Source organism: Coturnix japonica, chromosome 5 (genome assembly GCF_054131305.1).
Source record: "Coturnix japonica strain WE chromosome 5, WE-NBRP24, whole genome shotgun sequence".
Taxonomy (NCBI): domain Eukaryota; kingdom Metazoa; phylum Chordata; class Aves; order Galliformes; family Phasianidae; genus Coturnix; species Coturnix japonica.
Window position 1 is genome coordinate 29,676,606 of NC_140667.1, and position 13,758 is coordinate 29,690,363.

Here is a 13,758-nt window from a genome sequence, read left to right on the forward strand (position 1 = left end):
ATCTTGAAAAAAATTAATTCAAATATTCTATTTTAGGTCTTCATAAAAACAACATTTTGCTATGCAATTATAGCGGATAACTTCACACAGTCTATGACAGAATATCTCCCATTCCTTTCTGTAAACATTTGTATGACTGGGTGCATTTATCAAAACATTTAAAATTAGGTCATTGAGATAAGCTGTTAAAGAAGTAAGAGTCCAGAAAGACAGAAGCATTCATACCTCTTTCACTCAGGGTTATGAACAATTTATGCAAAAAAATCAAGCACACACAGATGCAAACAAAAGGGTATACATTCCCACATTTACACCCTATTCAAATCTGTGGAAAGCAAGATACAACTGTGATCAATGAATTATGAGGCACCTCAAAAAAAAATTATTCATTGGTATAAAATAGTAGAAAAATAAAACAGAAAAACAGGAATACTGTGAATTTCAGAAAAACAGCACAGCAATACACCTACTAACCAGTGTTGCCAACACAGTTCAGCCCCTAACTCTGGCAGGTTTCATTACAAGTATATTTAAAATTGCTCCTATACTTTGAGCGCAGGGTTCCTACACCAATATTTACTGTTGGCAAGTGACTATGCAGGTATTCCTGATGGATGAACACAGAAGCCATCTTCTCCAAGGCATCACCTCATATCTGATTCATTTGGCAGCAGTGGGAATGACAAAGAACTTGAAAACAATTTCCAAAGCAGAAAGGACTCTGTCAGCTTATCACAGCTGTATAGTCCCTAGTAAGAAAATAAAGGCTCAAATGAGAATGCTCTACTATCACTCATGGACATTACCAAGGAGAACAACGTTCTTTCCGTATTCCTCCAGACATTATTATCAAAACAGCACTTGTTAACATATCTGTTATCACAAAGGCTGTAGAAATGTTACCTTCCTAAGTTTCTAATGCATTCACACCATAGGAAGGAGCAATAAGCAGTAAAGGAAAGTCTCCTAAAGGACAAATGTTACAAAGGTAACGGACTGAGAGAGATCATTATTGCATACTGTGCACAATTATTAGACGCTTTGCTTCTCCCCCACATTCAAGAAATACAAATATGCTCAAATACACTGAATATCCAGCCAAATGCAGAAAATAGCCACTAACTAAAAACCAGATAAACAATTCCAAGCCTTTCTACAGAAACAAAACAAAACAAAAATTTATAAAAAAAAGCAATAAGGTAGTGAGATAAGTAAAAAATAGCTGCATCCTGAGCTAATAGGTTGAAGAACAAATAAGAAGAAAGGGAATTAACAATATATTAGCAGTATCATCTTTTAAGTTATACCACCACACATACAGGCTTTACACAAGAACTTGGAATGAATTGAATACTAAATTCATATTAGTACTATGACAGCGGAAGTGCTCCTGTCCCTCTCCCCTGGAATTAGTTCTCAAGTTTGTTGTCATTCTCATTGCTGACAAATTAATCAAATAAGAGGAATGTTTTGCAGCAGAAAGTGATAGGGAAAAACTTATCATTCACTGCTCCCTAGAAATGAATATAAATATCATGTTAAGAGTTAATCTCCTGCTTCATTTAAAAAAATAAAAATAAAAAAAACAAAACTATGATATTTTTAGGATCAGGAATGATTTGATCTTCTTTTATACCTCACCATTACAGAGTTTTGTCTATGAGCAATGTGCTCCTTATAACACTCTAGAGCACTTCTTCCTAAAGTCTCAAAACTAAAAGAATTGGGATGTCAGATATTTCCAAAGACTCAGCTACAGAAGTATGGGAAATATTCATTAGCAATTCACATTCTCAGAAATATTTTAACCTGGAGAAGATCCTAATCAATCAGTAATGATCCTGGACGAATTCTAAACAGTGTCTATACTTCATGTTTGCATGTACACACATGGAATCAATAAAAGTTATAAATAAGAAGTACTGAAAGCTTACATTCAGTATTTACAGTAAGAAAAGAATAATTTATTGTTGTGAAATTATGAGTGATCCTTTGTTCATGATGGTGAAGCTTGAGAGAAGGCAACAGTAACTGATAAGGTTATTCACAGAAAAGAAGCTGGGGATCTCCAAGGTGGAAATCTAGACCACTGCTTCCTAACATCAAGTAAAATAAACATCACTGCATAGTCTCACTTGCTGCTTTTTTTTTTTTTTTTTTTTTTTTAATCTCACAAAAAATTTAGCGCTGGACAGAAGCACAATAAAGTTCTACAACCATGACAATGGGTCACAGGAGCATTAATTGCCATCTCATGCAGGGCACAGGCTATCCACCAACAGGCAAAGTGTCTCCCTTCATCACTGTGAAAGACTTCAGTTAAGGGAACATCCCAGGAAATGAATGGATGAAAGATATTCATTTAAAGCCCCAGTCTCAGATAAAAGCACAACCTCCTACAAGCACAGTAATCTACTAGGCTATGTAACACAGATACTTCTTTAAAAAGTGGAGTCAGGGAGAAGAATGTTGGATAAGATTCTACACTGTGATTATCCATCTCCTCTCACACTGAAATTCTCACAGGCTTACAAGTGTAAGTGACATTTTATCACACCTGAACAGTTTGTATAAACAGCAGCAACCATCACTACTCTGCAACCTTTTATTGCCAGAAATAAATTGTCCCAGCCTCCTAGAAATTAGGCTTGCAATCTCCTACTTTGGGCACTTAATGTGTTTTATTTTAGAATCTTACCAATTTAAAGTTATATCAACTCTAGGAGAGAGTTTCTGGAACATTACTCATGATGAATGTGAAGGTAGTATGAAAAGGGAAATACGCATATCATTTTTTTTCCACGTTAGTTACACAACAAAACACTCTTAGTCATGCAAGGTAAAAATAATGAATGAGACAAGATGATATATGAAAAGGACACTATCTTCTTTCTACACATTAATGTATGAGCACTACTTGCTTATAAGTCCAAATTGGTTGTCATACTAGAATTGTGTAAAGCCTTAGGAAAGAATGGTGTGAGGGCTCTTTTTAGAAAATTACACTGAGTAAAAGGTATTTCACTAATTAACACCCCTTCCCAAATAAATCCTTATGCCGTCTTAAAATAAGCCTCTTTTAAGCAGAGAAAATATCACAGAATATTTGCAGAGCCCCCACTTTGACATCTGTTGGTATTCCCTATGCACAAATGTGCTTCTGTGTGCATGTTTATTGGAAGAGGTCATCAAGGGCTTGCTTGGATTATTCATCATTTTCAAGCTCTCCTATTTGCAAAGCTTCTGTTAATGTCAGTGAAATCTAACCTAGACAGAAGTTTCAGAGGTCAGATATTTGGCATGCTGCATTTAGAAACCCAAGTACAAAGTTGACAAGGATGCTTCAGACATAGGGGATTACAGCGGAAATAGGTCTCCCTCTGCCTAACTGACTATTGAGCAGATCCAAGGAAGAATACACTGAGATTGCCTGATGTTATTAAAGCCTGCATTTTTGCTTTTTTTTTTTTTCCTCCACCGACTAAATCAATTCTTCAATTTGGCAAAGCCCAGCACAGAAAAAACACTATTTTTATTACAGCAGAAAAGGAATAAGACACAAGACATAAAATCACATACTACATGACCAATAAAAAGCAGATACTTACAGTTCGTAGGAACTGTATTTCATCTTCCCCTCCTTCACCCCCTTCAGCCATGGCTCTTGAGGAGTCAGCCCTGCTAAGACTCTGATCGCCTCCACCGGCGGCTCTCTGCGCTCAGTACAGCTCCTCTTCTCCTATCAGTATTAGCATATAGCTAATCCACAGCCATATAGGGAGCTCAGCAAACTCCACTGCACTGCAGACTGTCAGTCAACCCCCTCACTGCCAGAACCAACTGCGCTGCTTTTCCAGCTCATAGCAAGCAATTCCTTTCCTTTTCTCTCTTAACTCTCTACCCTAGAGGCAAATACATATATAAATAAATAAATACCCTATTGTTAAGGTACTGCAGGAAGCATTAAATGCATCATTAGCTTGTGGTGGCTTGATTTATTTTTTATTTCCCAGACACAACAGCAATAATGCTGAAGTGTTAATGAAATCAGAGCTTACACTTCCATTTTCAGATTAGTGTACCCAATTCTGCACTGACATGTATCAGATTTGGCAACTCGTTTTTTTTTACTGATTTGTGCAGCAGAAAGATGCAAATCATAGGACATGCTGATTTTACAAGCTGATTTTGACAGCAGATGTCTTCAGCTTGCTTGCAATAACTACCTTCTTTTTTTTCTTCCCAGCATAAGCAGCTGCAAATCTCATTTCTAAAAGGACTCAATGATCTGAACCTACTCTGTAGTTATTTTTGCTATCCTTTAAAATAGCATTTAGGTAAATACCCTATGCACCATAAGGATTTTATTTGTAGTGTTTCAAAACTGCACATGAATATGCATAGGAGATGGTATAAATACAGTTCAAAACCTACCCAGCACACATGTTAAAATGCAACTTAAAATAACTTTAACTTGACTTTAATTTGTTTTTAATGAAAATGGTTCAACATTAGTAAATCAGCAAGGGGGAAAAAAAGCACATAGTCTGGTACCAAATATACTAGAGTAAAGGGAAGAAAAGAGAAAGGAAGCAAGGAAACAAGAGATGAGAGTATTAACAAGGATCTGGCCAGCCAATTTAGTATATGGTCTTACATTTCACGACAAGGTTGCAAACACAGCCTACTCACACATTCCATACCCAAAATCTGTGACATCCATATTTGATATCAGTAGGTGCTTTTGCAAAGAATACTGTACATGCACAATCCTTTCCTGAGTAACATCGTGTTTTTTGTTGTTGTTGTTGTTTTGTTTTGTTTTTTTACAAATGAAAAACTGAGGCATTGAGGTAGTGGGAGAATAACTTTCTTGGCAAAAGACAAAAGTTTCGTGGAAGAAAAATGGAAGCAGGTAACCCTTTCTCCACAAATAAATACACTCACATGTAACTGTTTTTCAGACATGGAACCCAGAACACATTGTCCCTACCACCAAAAATAGTATTGTGATTTTTCCCTAATCAAAATTAACATAGATACAAGCTAAACCACAAGATGCTCAACAGTTTATCTTCTTCAACAGGTAAAACGCTTTGAAAAAATGTTTCATTCTCTCTCACCACCCTGAGAAACCCTGTCGAAAAATAATGATGATCACATTACTTGGCAACAGAAGCAACTCCAAAGCTTTCATGTGACACAGCAAGTCAGGCTAGCCAAGGCACTGGCAGTCCACAAGGCACTGACAGTCCACCTATTCCTCCACCCCATCATTTCTTTTTCTGCTGAAAGCACACAACTCAGATAGTTTTGTGCAAGTCGAGTGCAGTGTGGCAGAAAAATATTTTTCAAAAGATATGTGTCAGAAAACCTATTTGGTTGCTCTCTGAATGTTGTTTTGCTTTTTTTTTTTTTTTTTTTTTCTTTTAGATTCCAGTCATTGTTGAATCCCTGTTTTCTCCTCTTTACTCATAAACAAAAAGTGCAAAACTCAAGAGATCCTCTAAAGGTTAATTATATAGTTACCCTGAAAAAAAATCAGTCTGAAGTCTACAGAAAACTTCTTAAAGCCAAAGCAAGCCACTTGAGTCTATACTGAAAAACAGATTAGGTAGATAGGGGTCTGCTGATGATATGTGCTTACCCAAATATTTACACGGATTTGATACATGTATCACATAGCACAGCCCACATATGTAAGGATAGCTTTCCAGGGAAGTCTCAAGGAAGCAACCGGTAAGGCATGCTACTTCTCTTCCAAAGATTATAAACAAGGAAAACTCAACATACTGAGAAAGTGCTAGTCAGAAGATTTGTTACAAGCATTCATGCACACACACACAAAAAAGTGTTTCTTCACATATAGAAATCCATATCATGCAATATATCTGCTGATCAAGTTAGATTTCATTACCGGGGTAAGATTTTCAGGGAGAAAATTCTGAACATGGAGAGCTGAGATTAATCTACCTGAATCAAGCTGAAAGGAGAAAATATGCAACTCTTCTCTATATCTTAGTATTCTGTCCAAAATGGTCCCTATGGAGCTTTAGCATACTTCTACAGTAAAATATTGCTACCTTTACATCAGGTAAAATAAATACCTATGTCTGGAACTTCTAATAACATAGCTATGAAAGTTAGCATTTATTTAAGTACATGCATCAATATGCTAGAAAAAAAAAAAAAGAAAAAAAAAAGAATGCTAAGAATACCTCTAGTGCTGTAACATGTAGAGGATATATCAGACATCTGAAATCTTGGCTCACATCAAAATTGATCTGAAGGTTTTTCTTTCTGTTAAGTCTTTTTTCTTCACTTGGTACTTAGTTTTACAAAACAGCCTAATTACTTGACCCAGAAAACAAATTGTTTCAACTAGATTTTTAAAAAATCATCCAGGAAACTGCAAAGCTATTTAATAACATTTTTGTTTCTTAGGACTTTACTGTGCTTGGTGATATGCCTATACCTTTAACAAGAAAAATATTTAACTGCTACAGCTTAATGATACATGTCTTCTCAAGACATAACTGTGGTGCTTTCCAGGATTTCCCTACTGTTCTGTGATTGAGGTTTGGCTGTTCCTGGATCTACTACATCTAATTAGAAGTCTTTTACAAGTATAATACTTCACATTTTTAACTTCTTAATACCAACCTGTCTTTAAAAATCTGTCTACAGAAGAGGAGAAAAAAAAATAAAAAAAAAATAAAAGGATTGATTAACTGAAGTCATGACTGAAAGAAAATTATTTCAGGCCACTGCAGTAAATCAATCCAAAAGGGTTACACATCACACACAGCGTGTTGATATACAGTGACTCTGCGTTATTGGAGATGGCTGTGAGGTGGAGTATTCCACCAAGAAAGCTGCAAAGGTCAAACAAACTGAGTTGGAATCATTATGTATTCTACGATAACCTATTTTTGTTGATCACTTTTAAACCTGTATTTCAGTACTTTTGATGCTGAACACATTCTGGACAGTTTCTTGCACTTTAAAGCTGTCAAAAGTAACTCACCCAAGAAGTTTGGGAAAACAACAAAAATTTAAGAGAAAGTTGTTTTCTGTTTTCAGCACAATTGTACTGCCTGCTCATTTTCCAAACACATGAAGTTGCTGCTTCTTATACATTCAGGCTAACTCTTCACATGTGTTCCTGACTCTAAGTTAACTTTTGGCAGAATTTATTGTTGCTGGCACCAAACAATTCAATGTTCCAAACTTTCACAGCGACAGTAGCCTGGCAACTAAAAAAGTTTATAAAAGAGCAAACAACCTCCCTGCTATAATAAAAGAATACCTGAATCTAAATCTTTTTTTTTTTTTTTTTTTTTTTTCTTTCCCTCCAATGAATATTTTACCTTTCCAAGTATTGACTTACACCATTCAAGACTGGTAAAAAATGGAAGATATTGAAGATCTAGTGGTAAATACATGCAGCATGCCAATTTCAGAATTGGAAGTTAAAAAACATCAGTTACCTGACTACCTGTTGGGTGTGAAATGAAAACTGTGTTCCACTGACAATAACAGGCCTAAAAGCTAAAATGTAGGCGGTACTACAGAAGGTTCTCTGCATCAACTTAAAGGTTCACCTATGCACATTTCATAATATAGGAACATTTTAGATTAATATTAAACAATTATTACTCGCAGAACATTCTGTATGGTTCAAATAGAAATAAAAACTGCTTGATTACAAGACATAGCAACAATATACTTCCTTTCCACAACTATTTATGTTAAGATATCAGAAATCTATTTAAAGCTCAATGAATTATTATTCACCCACATTATTCACAGTCAATGTTTTCCATACCTAAAGCAAGCAGATAACACCACATACATAATCTCCCCAAGGTCCTTCAATACCAAACTCTCTGCATACTTTATGCTCCACTTAAATACAAAATTATGTATAGATACAGTTTTAAAAAGCCATGAAGAGGCAGCATGTTACCTCCTCTACAGAAAAACTCACCATTTTCAAATTTGCTATGCTGGACATTTTTCGCCTACGTGGTAAGGCAGCCAGCTACTCATCCAGCTCACAGACACCAGCACTCAGTGTAAGTAAACATTCCAGCCACAGTAGAAAAGGGGTTTTTCTTTTTCTTTCTCTTTTTTTTTTTTTTCCCCATGGGAACTTGCCCTAAACAAATTCCAGCTTTTTAAAGTTCCTTCTAAAGGAATTTAATACAACTAAAAGTGGAAAATGCAGATATTAAGTAGTCAAGATGAGGAATATATTCATCAGAAGATTCTTAAGAGTAATTTAACAGGAGAACAGTTTGGGGTTGGTTTGTTTGTTGTTTGTTTTTTTAAGATTATATATATCCCTAGACCTCATCTAAATTTTTCCTATCCTTTTAGAAATTAACACTGTAGAACTTGACACACCCTATGTAAATGTTTTATTGTGAAAGACAAAGTTTCACTTTGTTGTTAAACACTTAGGCAATCTGGTGCAATTATTTAGAGATGTAGAAGGAATAAATTGTCTTATGGTGTTTTAGAATCAATAGCATACTATGGGTACTGCTTATAAGTCCCAGTACAGTGAGTCACCAAGAAACTTCACCACAACTCTATTCAAGTAATGAGAAGTCAGTGTCTCAGAACAGATGCTCAAAACTCGCCAAGAGGAAAGCTGTAAATTGCCAAAGTGAAGTCTGTGCAAATGCCATAATTTTTAACATTTACAATCCTGACTAGACAAGGTCTAGGTCTAAAAATTCAGGAAAAAGTATAATAATAATAATAATGGATTCTAAGAGGCATAACTAAATTGAGTCAAATAGATGTAACTAGGGAAAAATTTCAAATACTATGGAAGTGACACTCATGTTCAACACAATTTGAAATGAAATCCTCATAGTAATAATTTGTTCGGCACATGTATTCGAGCCTCCTGAATACACAGATAATTCTATTACTGTTAGAAAGAGAAACATGGTAACAAAAAAAAAGAAAAACAGCGTTGACATACAGAATACCTTTGTCCTTTTTCCCTCTGATCTTCAAAAGTTTGTGCTAGATTGCCATCTAGTGGCGAAAGAAAATAAAGATTGTAAGACAAGTTATTAAGTGTAATCACTAAGTTGTTTTTACCCATAATGTTTCATTTACAAGTTAATTATAGGTTATCTAATGTATTTTTTTAACATAGTCTGTGACGTTAAGAACTTTGGTACTGAATCCTAGTCTTTCATTAAAGAAAAAGGACTTATTTTTCACAATCTTTCCCCACAGTTTGTAAATTTGCCAATGTGTGCATTTTGTTAGTGGCCACTTTTGTGTTCCCAGTGAAATCAACATAAATGTTTTATGATCAAATGTAAAACATAGATAAAAGTAAAGTACAAGGGGAAAAAAACAAACAAAAACAAAGTATATATTTCAAAACTTTATAATAGATATATTTCAAATTTAGAAATAACTTCAAAACTTTCTTATATAGCCTGGCTTTATAGTTGTAAATGAGGCAGCAAACATAAAATTGTCATGACATAACCAATTTATGAATGCAGACTAACAGAGTATTAATAACAAGTGAAACACGTCATGAACAATATGGTTATTTTTAAACGTAATTCTTGGAAAGATAAAAGTGGTTGTAACACCTGTGGTGTCCACATCTTGGCACAGCAAAAGCACTGTTGCAGTCAAGCCCAAAACTGAATGCAGTACTTGACACGCAGCCTCACCAATGCTGAGTACTAGAAAAAGGATCACCTCCCTCCTGGCAGCACTATTTCTGATACAAGCCAGGATACCGCTGGCCTTTTTGTCCACCTGGGCACACTGCGGGCTCATGTTTAAATGAGTGGTGACCAGAACTCCCAGCTCCATTTCTCCCACACTGTTCTCCAGCTGCTCTGTCCCAAGCCTCCAATGTTGCCTGGGGCTGTTGTGTTCAAAGTGCAGAACTCAACCTCCTGCTTGGTTATCTGTTTGCTACCTACTCATTTTGCCTGAGGATGTCAGCAATCCCACCTCAGATCTAATCTTTGTTCCTTCTGCAATACACACACCAGTTACCTATGAGAGGTCCTTTCACAAAGAACGCACTTATGGCTCCACTCCCCAGCTGGGGAGGGGGGAAAAAGCAAACCAAAACACAGTAGTCTCTTTACAGAGACGTTCTAAACAAACAAGCACCTCTTAGAGCCTCCTTTCCGCCCTTTCCCCCCCCCTTTCTTATTATTGCAAAACTTGCAGCACAAGCGAGCCTGCAGCCCGCTTCTCTTCCATACTTCATCTCTGCTGCAGTCAATTCCTTAAGAGAAAACCATCCTGCTACCACCACAGCCCCTCCCTATGCTTTATGTTTTTTATGTTTCTCCTCCTCGTGCACTATAGTGCATTTCTCCCTTACCTTCCCCCTCTTTCCTTCTTTCCCTTCTCACCGCGTTCGGGACCCCTCACGACTCGCCCAGCACCTCCCCTGCGGGGCGTATTACCCACCCCCACCTTTCCTCACGCGCCCCCAACGGCCGCCACCTCGTGCATTCGGCTCCTGCTCTTTCTCGTCTGCTCAGAAGACATGATGTAAAAATCTCAAATTGGGAAAAAATAAAATAAAGTACAACCCATTGTTACGTTCCCGGAATATTTGCTTTTGATACTCCTCTTCTTGCATCTGTTTCTAAGAGCATTCACAGGTTTCAGTGGGGTCAGCAGGGAAGCGCGGTGCTCAAAGCTCAGCTGCAAACCCAGCGCCCATCGCTGTCTGCAGCATGTTTGCACCCGCAGCGCAGCTACACCTGCTGGAACAAGGCGGACATTCTCACAGCACTTTGCACTTAGAACGCGTTAAGAGTTTATGTGCAAAAGTTACAGGATAGATTCTGGAATGCATTTAAAAATAAAGCTGGCATTTCTACTGCGTCACTTTTCATTCCTTTATGAAGCTTTGCATAAATATCCAGCTTAATTGTTTTCACGAGTTCGAGGACCAGTTCATATCAAAGAACACTGCCCTCCTGGCTCCTGTTGTTGCTGATCAGATGAAGTGCCTGCCATGAACTCCAACAGCAGAGGCACAGAGTGGAAGCTGTTTGCAATCATCAGTTGTGATCATTCAGGCTCTTTCCTAATGCTGTGAACAAAATGATCTGAAGAATCCAATCATTCAGGTATAAGGATGAAAATGACCACATGTGAATTAGTTATAATGGCCATTTTGCAACCAACCATCATTCAATAGTCCTACAGATGCCATGCTTCTGATGTTTCATAAAGTTTGATAGTAAGTGTTGTGATCACACATTTAAAGGGTTTTTGAACCATGACCAATTCTTTCCATTCCCTCAATTGTTTCTGAAAAGGGGAACTTTTTAGCCATAGAAAGAAACACACAGTAATCCATGTTTACAATGTTGTTACAGTGTTTACTTAGTTTTATTTATTTATATCTCTAAAGCTTATTTAACAAAAACACACTGGTATATTTCATTCACTCATTCAGACCTATAACAAGCTCTCAGACGCTGGGACCAAGCAGCCTGCCTAGAAATGCTCCTGCACACTGCTGACCACAGAGGATGCCAGCTATCAAGTCTTTATCACACTGCTGAAGTTCTTAATCAGCAACTAACTAATCAAACTGCCATTTGTCCAAGTAACTACCTAACCTGGCACAGGAGATAAAAAGGAGTAACAAGGATATGATATTGGAAGAGAAATTTAACTTGATTCATAATTGGGTCTTAAAAATTAAAATACAGCATTATTTGACACAAACCTATCTCCCAGGTTTTATTTTTATTTCATGTCTGAACTTGTTCTGGACTTCCAGGGTCAGAAATTGTGACAGCCCTATTTCAAGAGGACAAGAAAAAAAGCCTAGCAATACTCCAAGGAGAGTTCACGGCTACTCAGATTTACAGCAGAACTGTGATATAATCCACATCTAAGGTTTGTAAAATAGCTAACTTCTCCTGTTTTACTGGAAAAGTAGGAGATAAAATACAGTGTAACAAACCTGTTGTTCAGCAATTTTCCTCCACCAGAGGTCTCCTCCTCCACCTATCTTTAACTGTTTCCACAATACCACAAGAAAGGATCTGTCTGCCAGCAACACTTGCCTAACAAGTGCACACAAGCCCTGAACCACCCATGTAGGTTATTAGTCTTATTTCAGTTATCTTAAAGGCAGCAGATTCAGTATTTCAGCAGCGCAAATCTCATAGATCCTGCCCAGTAAATTCAAAAACTGTAAGTTTGTGGTAGGAAAATAATTCACTAGAGAATACCTAACAGAGATATTCAAGACAAACACTGCGGGTGACATTATGAGAAAAGTTAGTTAATAAATAATTGCTGCATAGTTTAGAAAAAAATAAAAATAAAAATGACCTTTTCACTTTTTCTTCGCATATATTTCAATGGGTCACAGCTCTTGTTTATTTGCTCTTCCTCTCATGTTTGGTTGCTAATTTTCCACAGCTTTAAAACATATGATTTATTAGCTAAATACAAGACTTGGGTTACCAACTGTAACTGATGCATTTCTCAACTGTAGCTCAGACATTTTAAACTTTTTAATCTAACCTTTGTTGCTGCAAATGAAAATGTGTTCAAGATACTTTAATTAACTTATTAACAAGATTCTACAAGTATTAGATATGACCTCTTGGGAGAGCGAAGAAACCAATTATGCAATTAATCCTTCCAAATATCCCCAAGACAGTGGAGCAAAAGTCTAAAAGGAAGACGCTGAAATACCTAGAGAATAAATTAAAAAACAAACAAACCACTTGCACTTTTATCAACTACTTTGGATTAATTTATGGTCAGTTAGCCTGGACTATCCTAGAAACGTGGCACTTAATCATTGACATTCCTATTTTGGATATGGATCCAACAAGTGTATTTACTTTCACCTATTACAAAGAGACAATGCATACTAGATAAAGCACTGACAAGCCAAAACAAGAGCTTAGGTAACAGTAAGCATCAGTGCAGAAGGAAGAGGAACTCCTAACACTACAGCATTCCCTAGCAACACGTGCAGTCTGACCTACATTTGTTTTCATTTTAAAACTGTTCTGATACCCTCTGGAAGATTTGGTGCCTCACTATTATGATACAGGACTCTACACAAGTTCCATGATTACCTCAAACATTCAATTCAAAGCACTTAAAGTGACTCCAAAACTTTCTCCCAATTTTAAAGCTTATATTAATTTGATACACCTCAGAAAGCAGTTTTTAAATAGTTTTTATGAGTTTCAATCGCAGATTATTTCATTTATTTATTTACTTCAGACTCACATCTAGCTCTACAGCTTAAATAGCTACATCTGGCAACTCTAAGAAACAAACTGGAAGTTACGTTCTGAGCAGTAGAAACACGCTTCGCTTATTTGTTTGGTTTTATTAGTTTTTCTCTACACTGAAACACTGCAGCACAACCCTCAAGAAAACCATTTCTAAGAGCTAATGCACGCGTTAATTTGCTCTCAGAAGGCACGGACAGCTGCAGGATGCACGCCAGCCACCCCCGCTCACAGCTGATACACCCCCGGCCCCAAGAGCCCGCCTCATTCAGCAGGCGCAGCGCCGCGTTCCGGGCCGCCCGAACCTATTTGCTCTGCAGGCACAGGGCGTGCTGCAAATGAAGCCACGGAGTAGGGACAACCAGTGCGAAAAATAATAATCACCGCAACAGCCTTCTGGAATGGAAAGGCGCGGTACTCACGTGGTCTAGGCGGAGTAGCGTGCCTCGGGGCGCCGACGGAAGAA

General features: G+C 37.2%; 1 protein-coding gene across 1 annotated transcript in view; it reads right to left on the reverse strand.

Moving 5' to 3' along the window:
* RYR3 (ryanodine receptor 3) overlaps positions 1-3,891 on the reverse strand; it is a 164,034-nt gene extending 160,143 nt beyond the window's left edge. The window contains exon 1 of the mRNA XM_085549030.1: positions 3,609-3,891. Coding sequence (XP_085405156.1) covers positions 3,609-3,659 — 51 coding nt within the window. The 5' untranslated portion in view covers positions 3,660-3,891. The remainder of the gene's footprint in view (positions 1-3,608) is intronic.
* Positions 3,892-13,758: the final 9,867 nt, after the last annotated feature.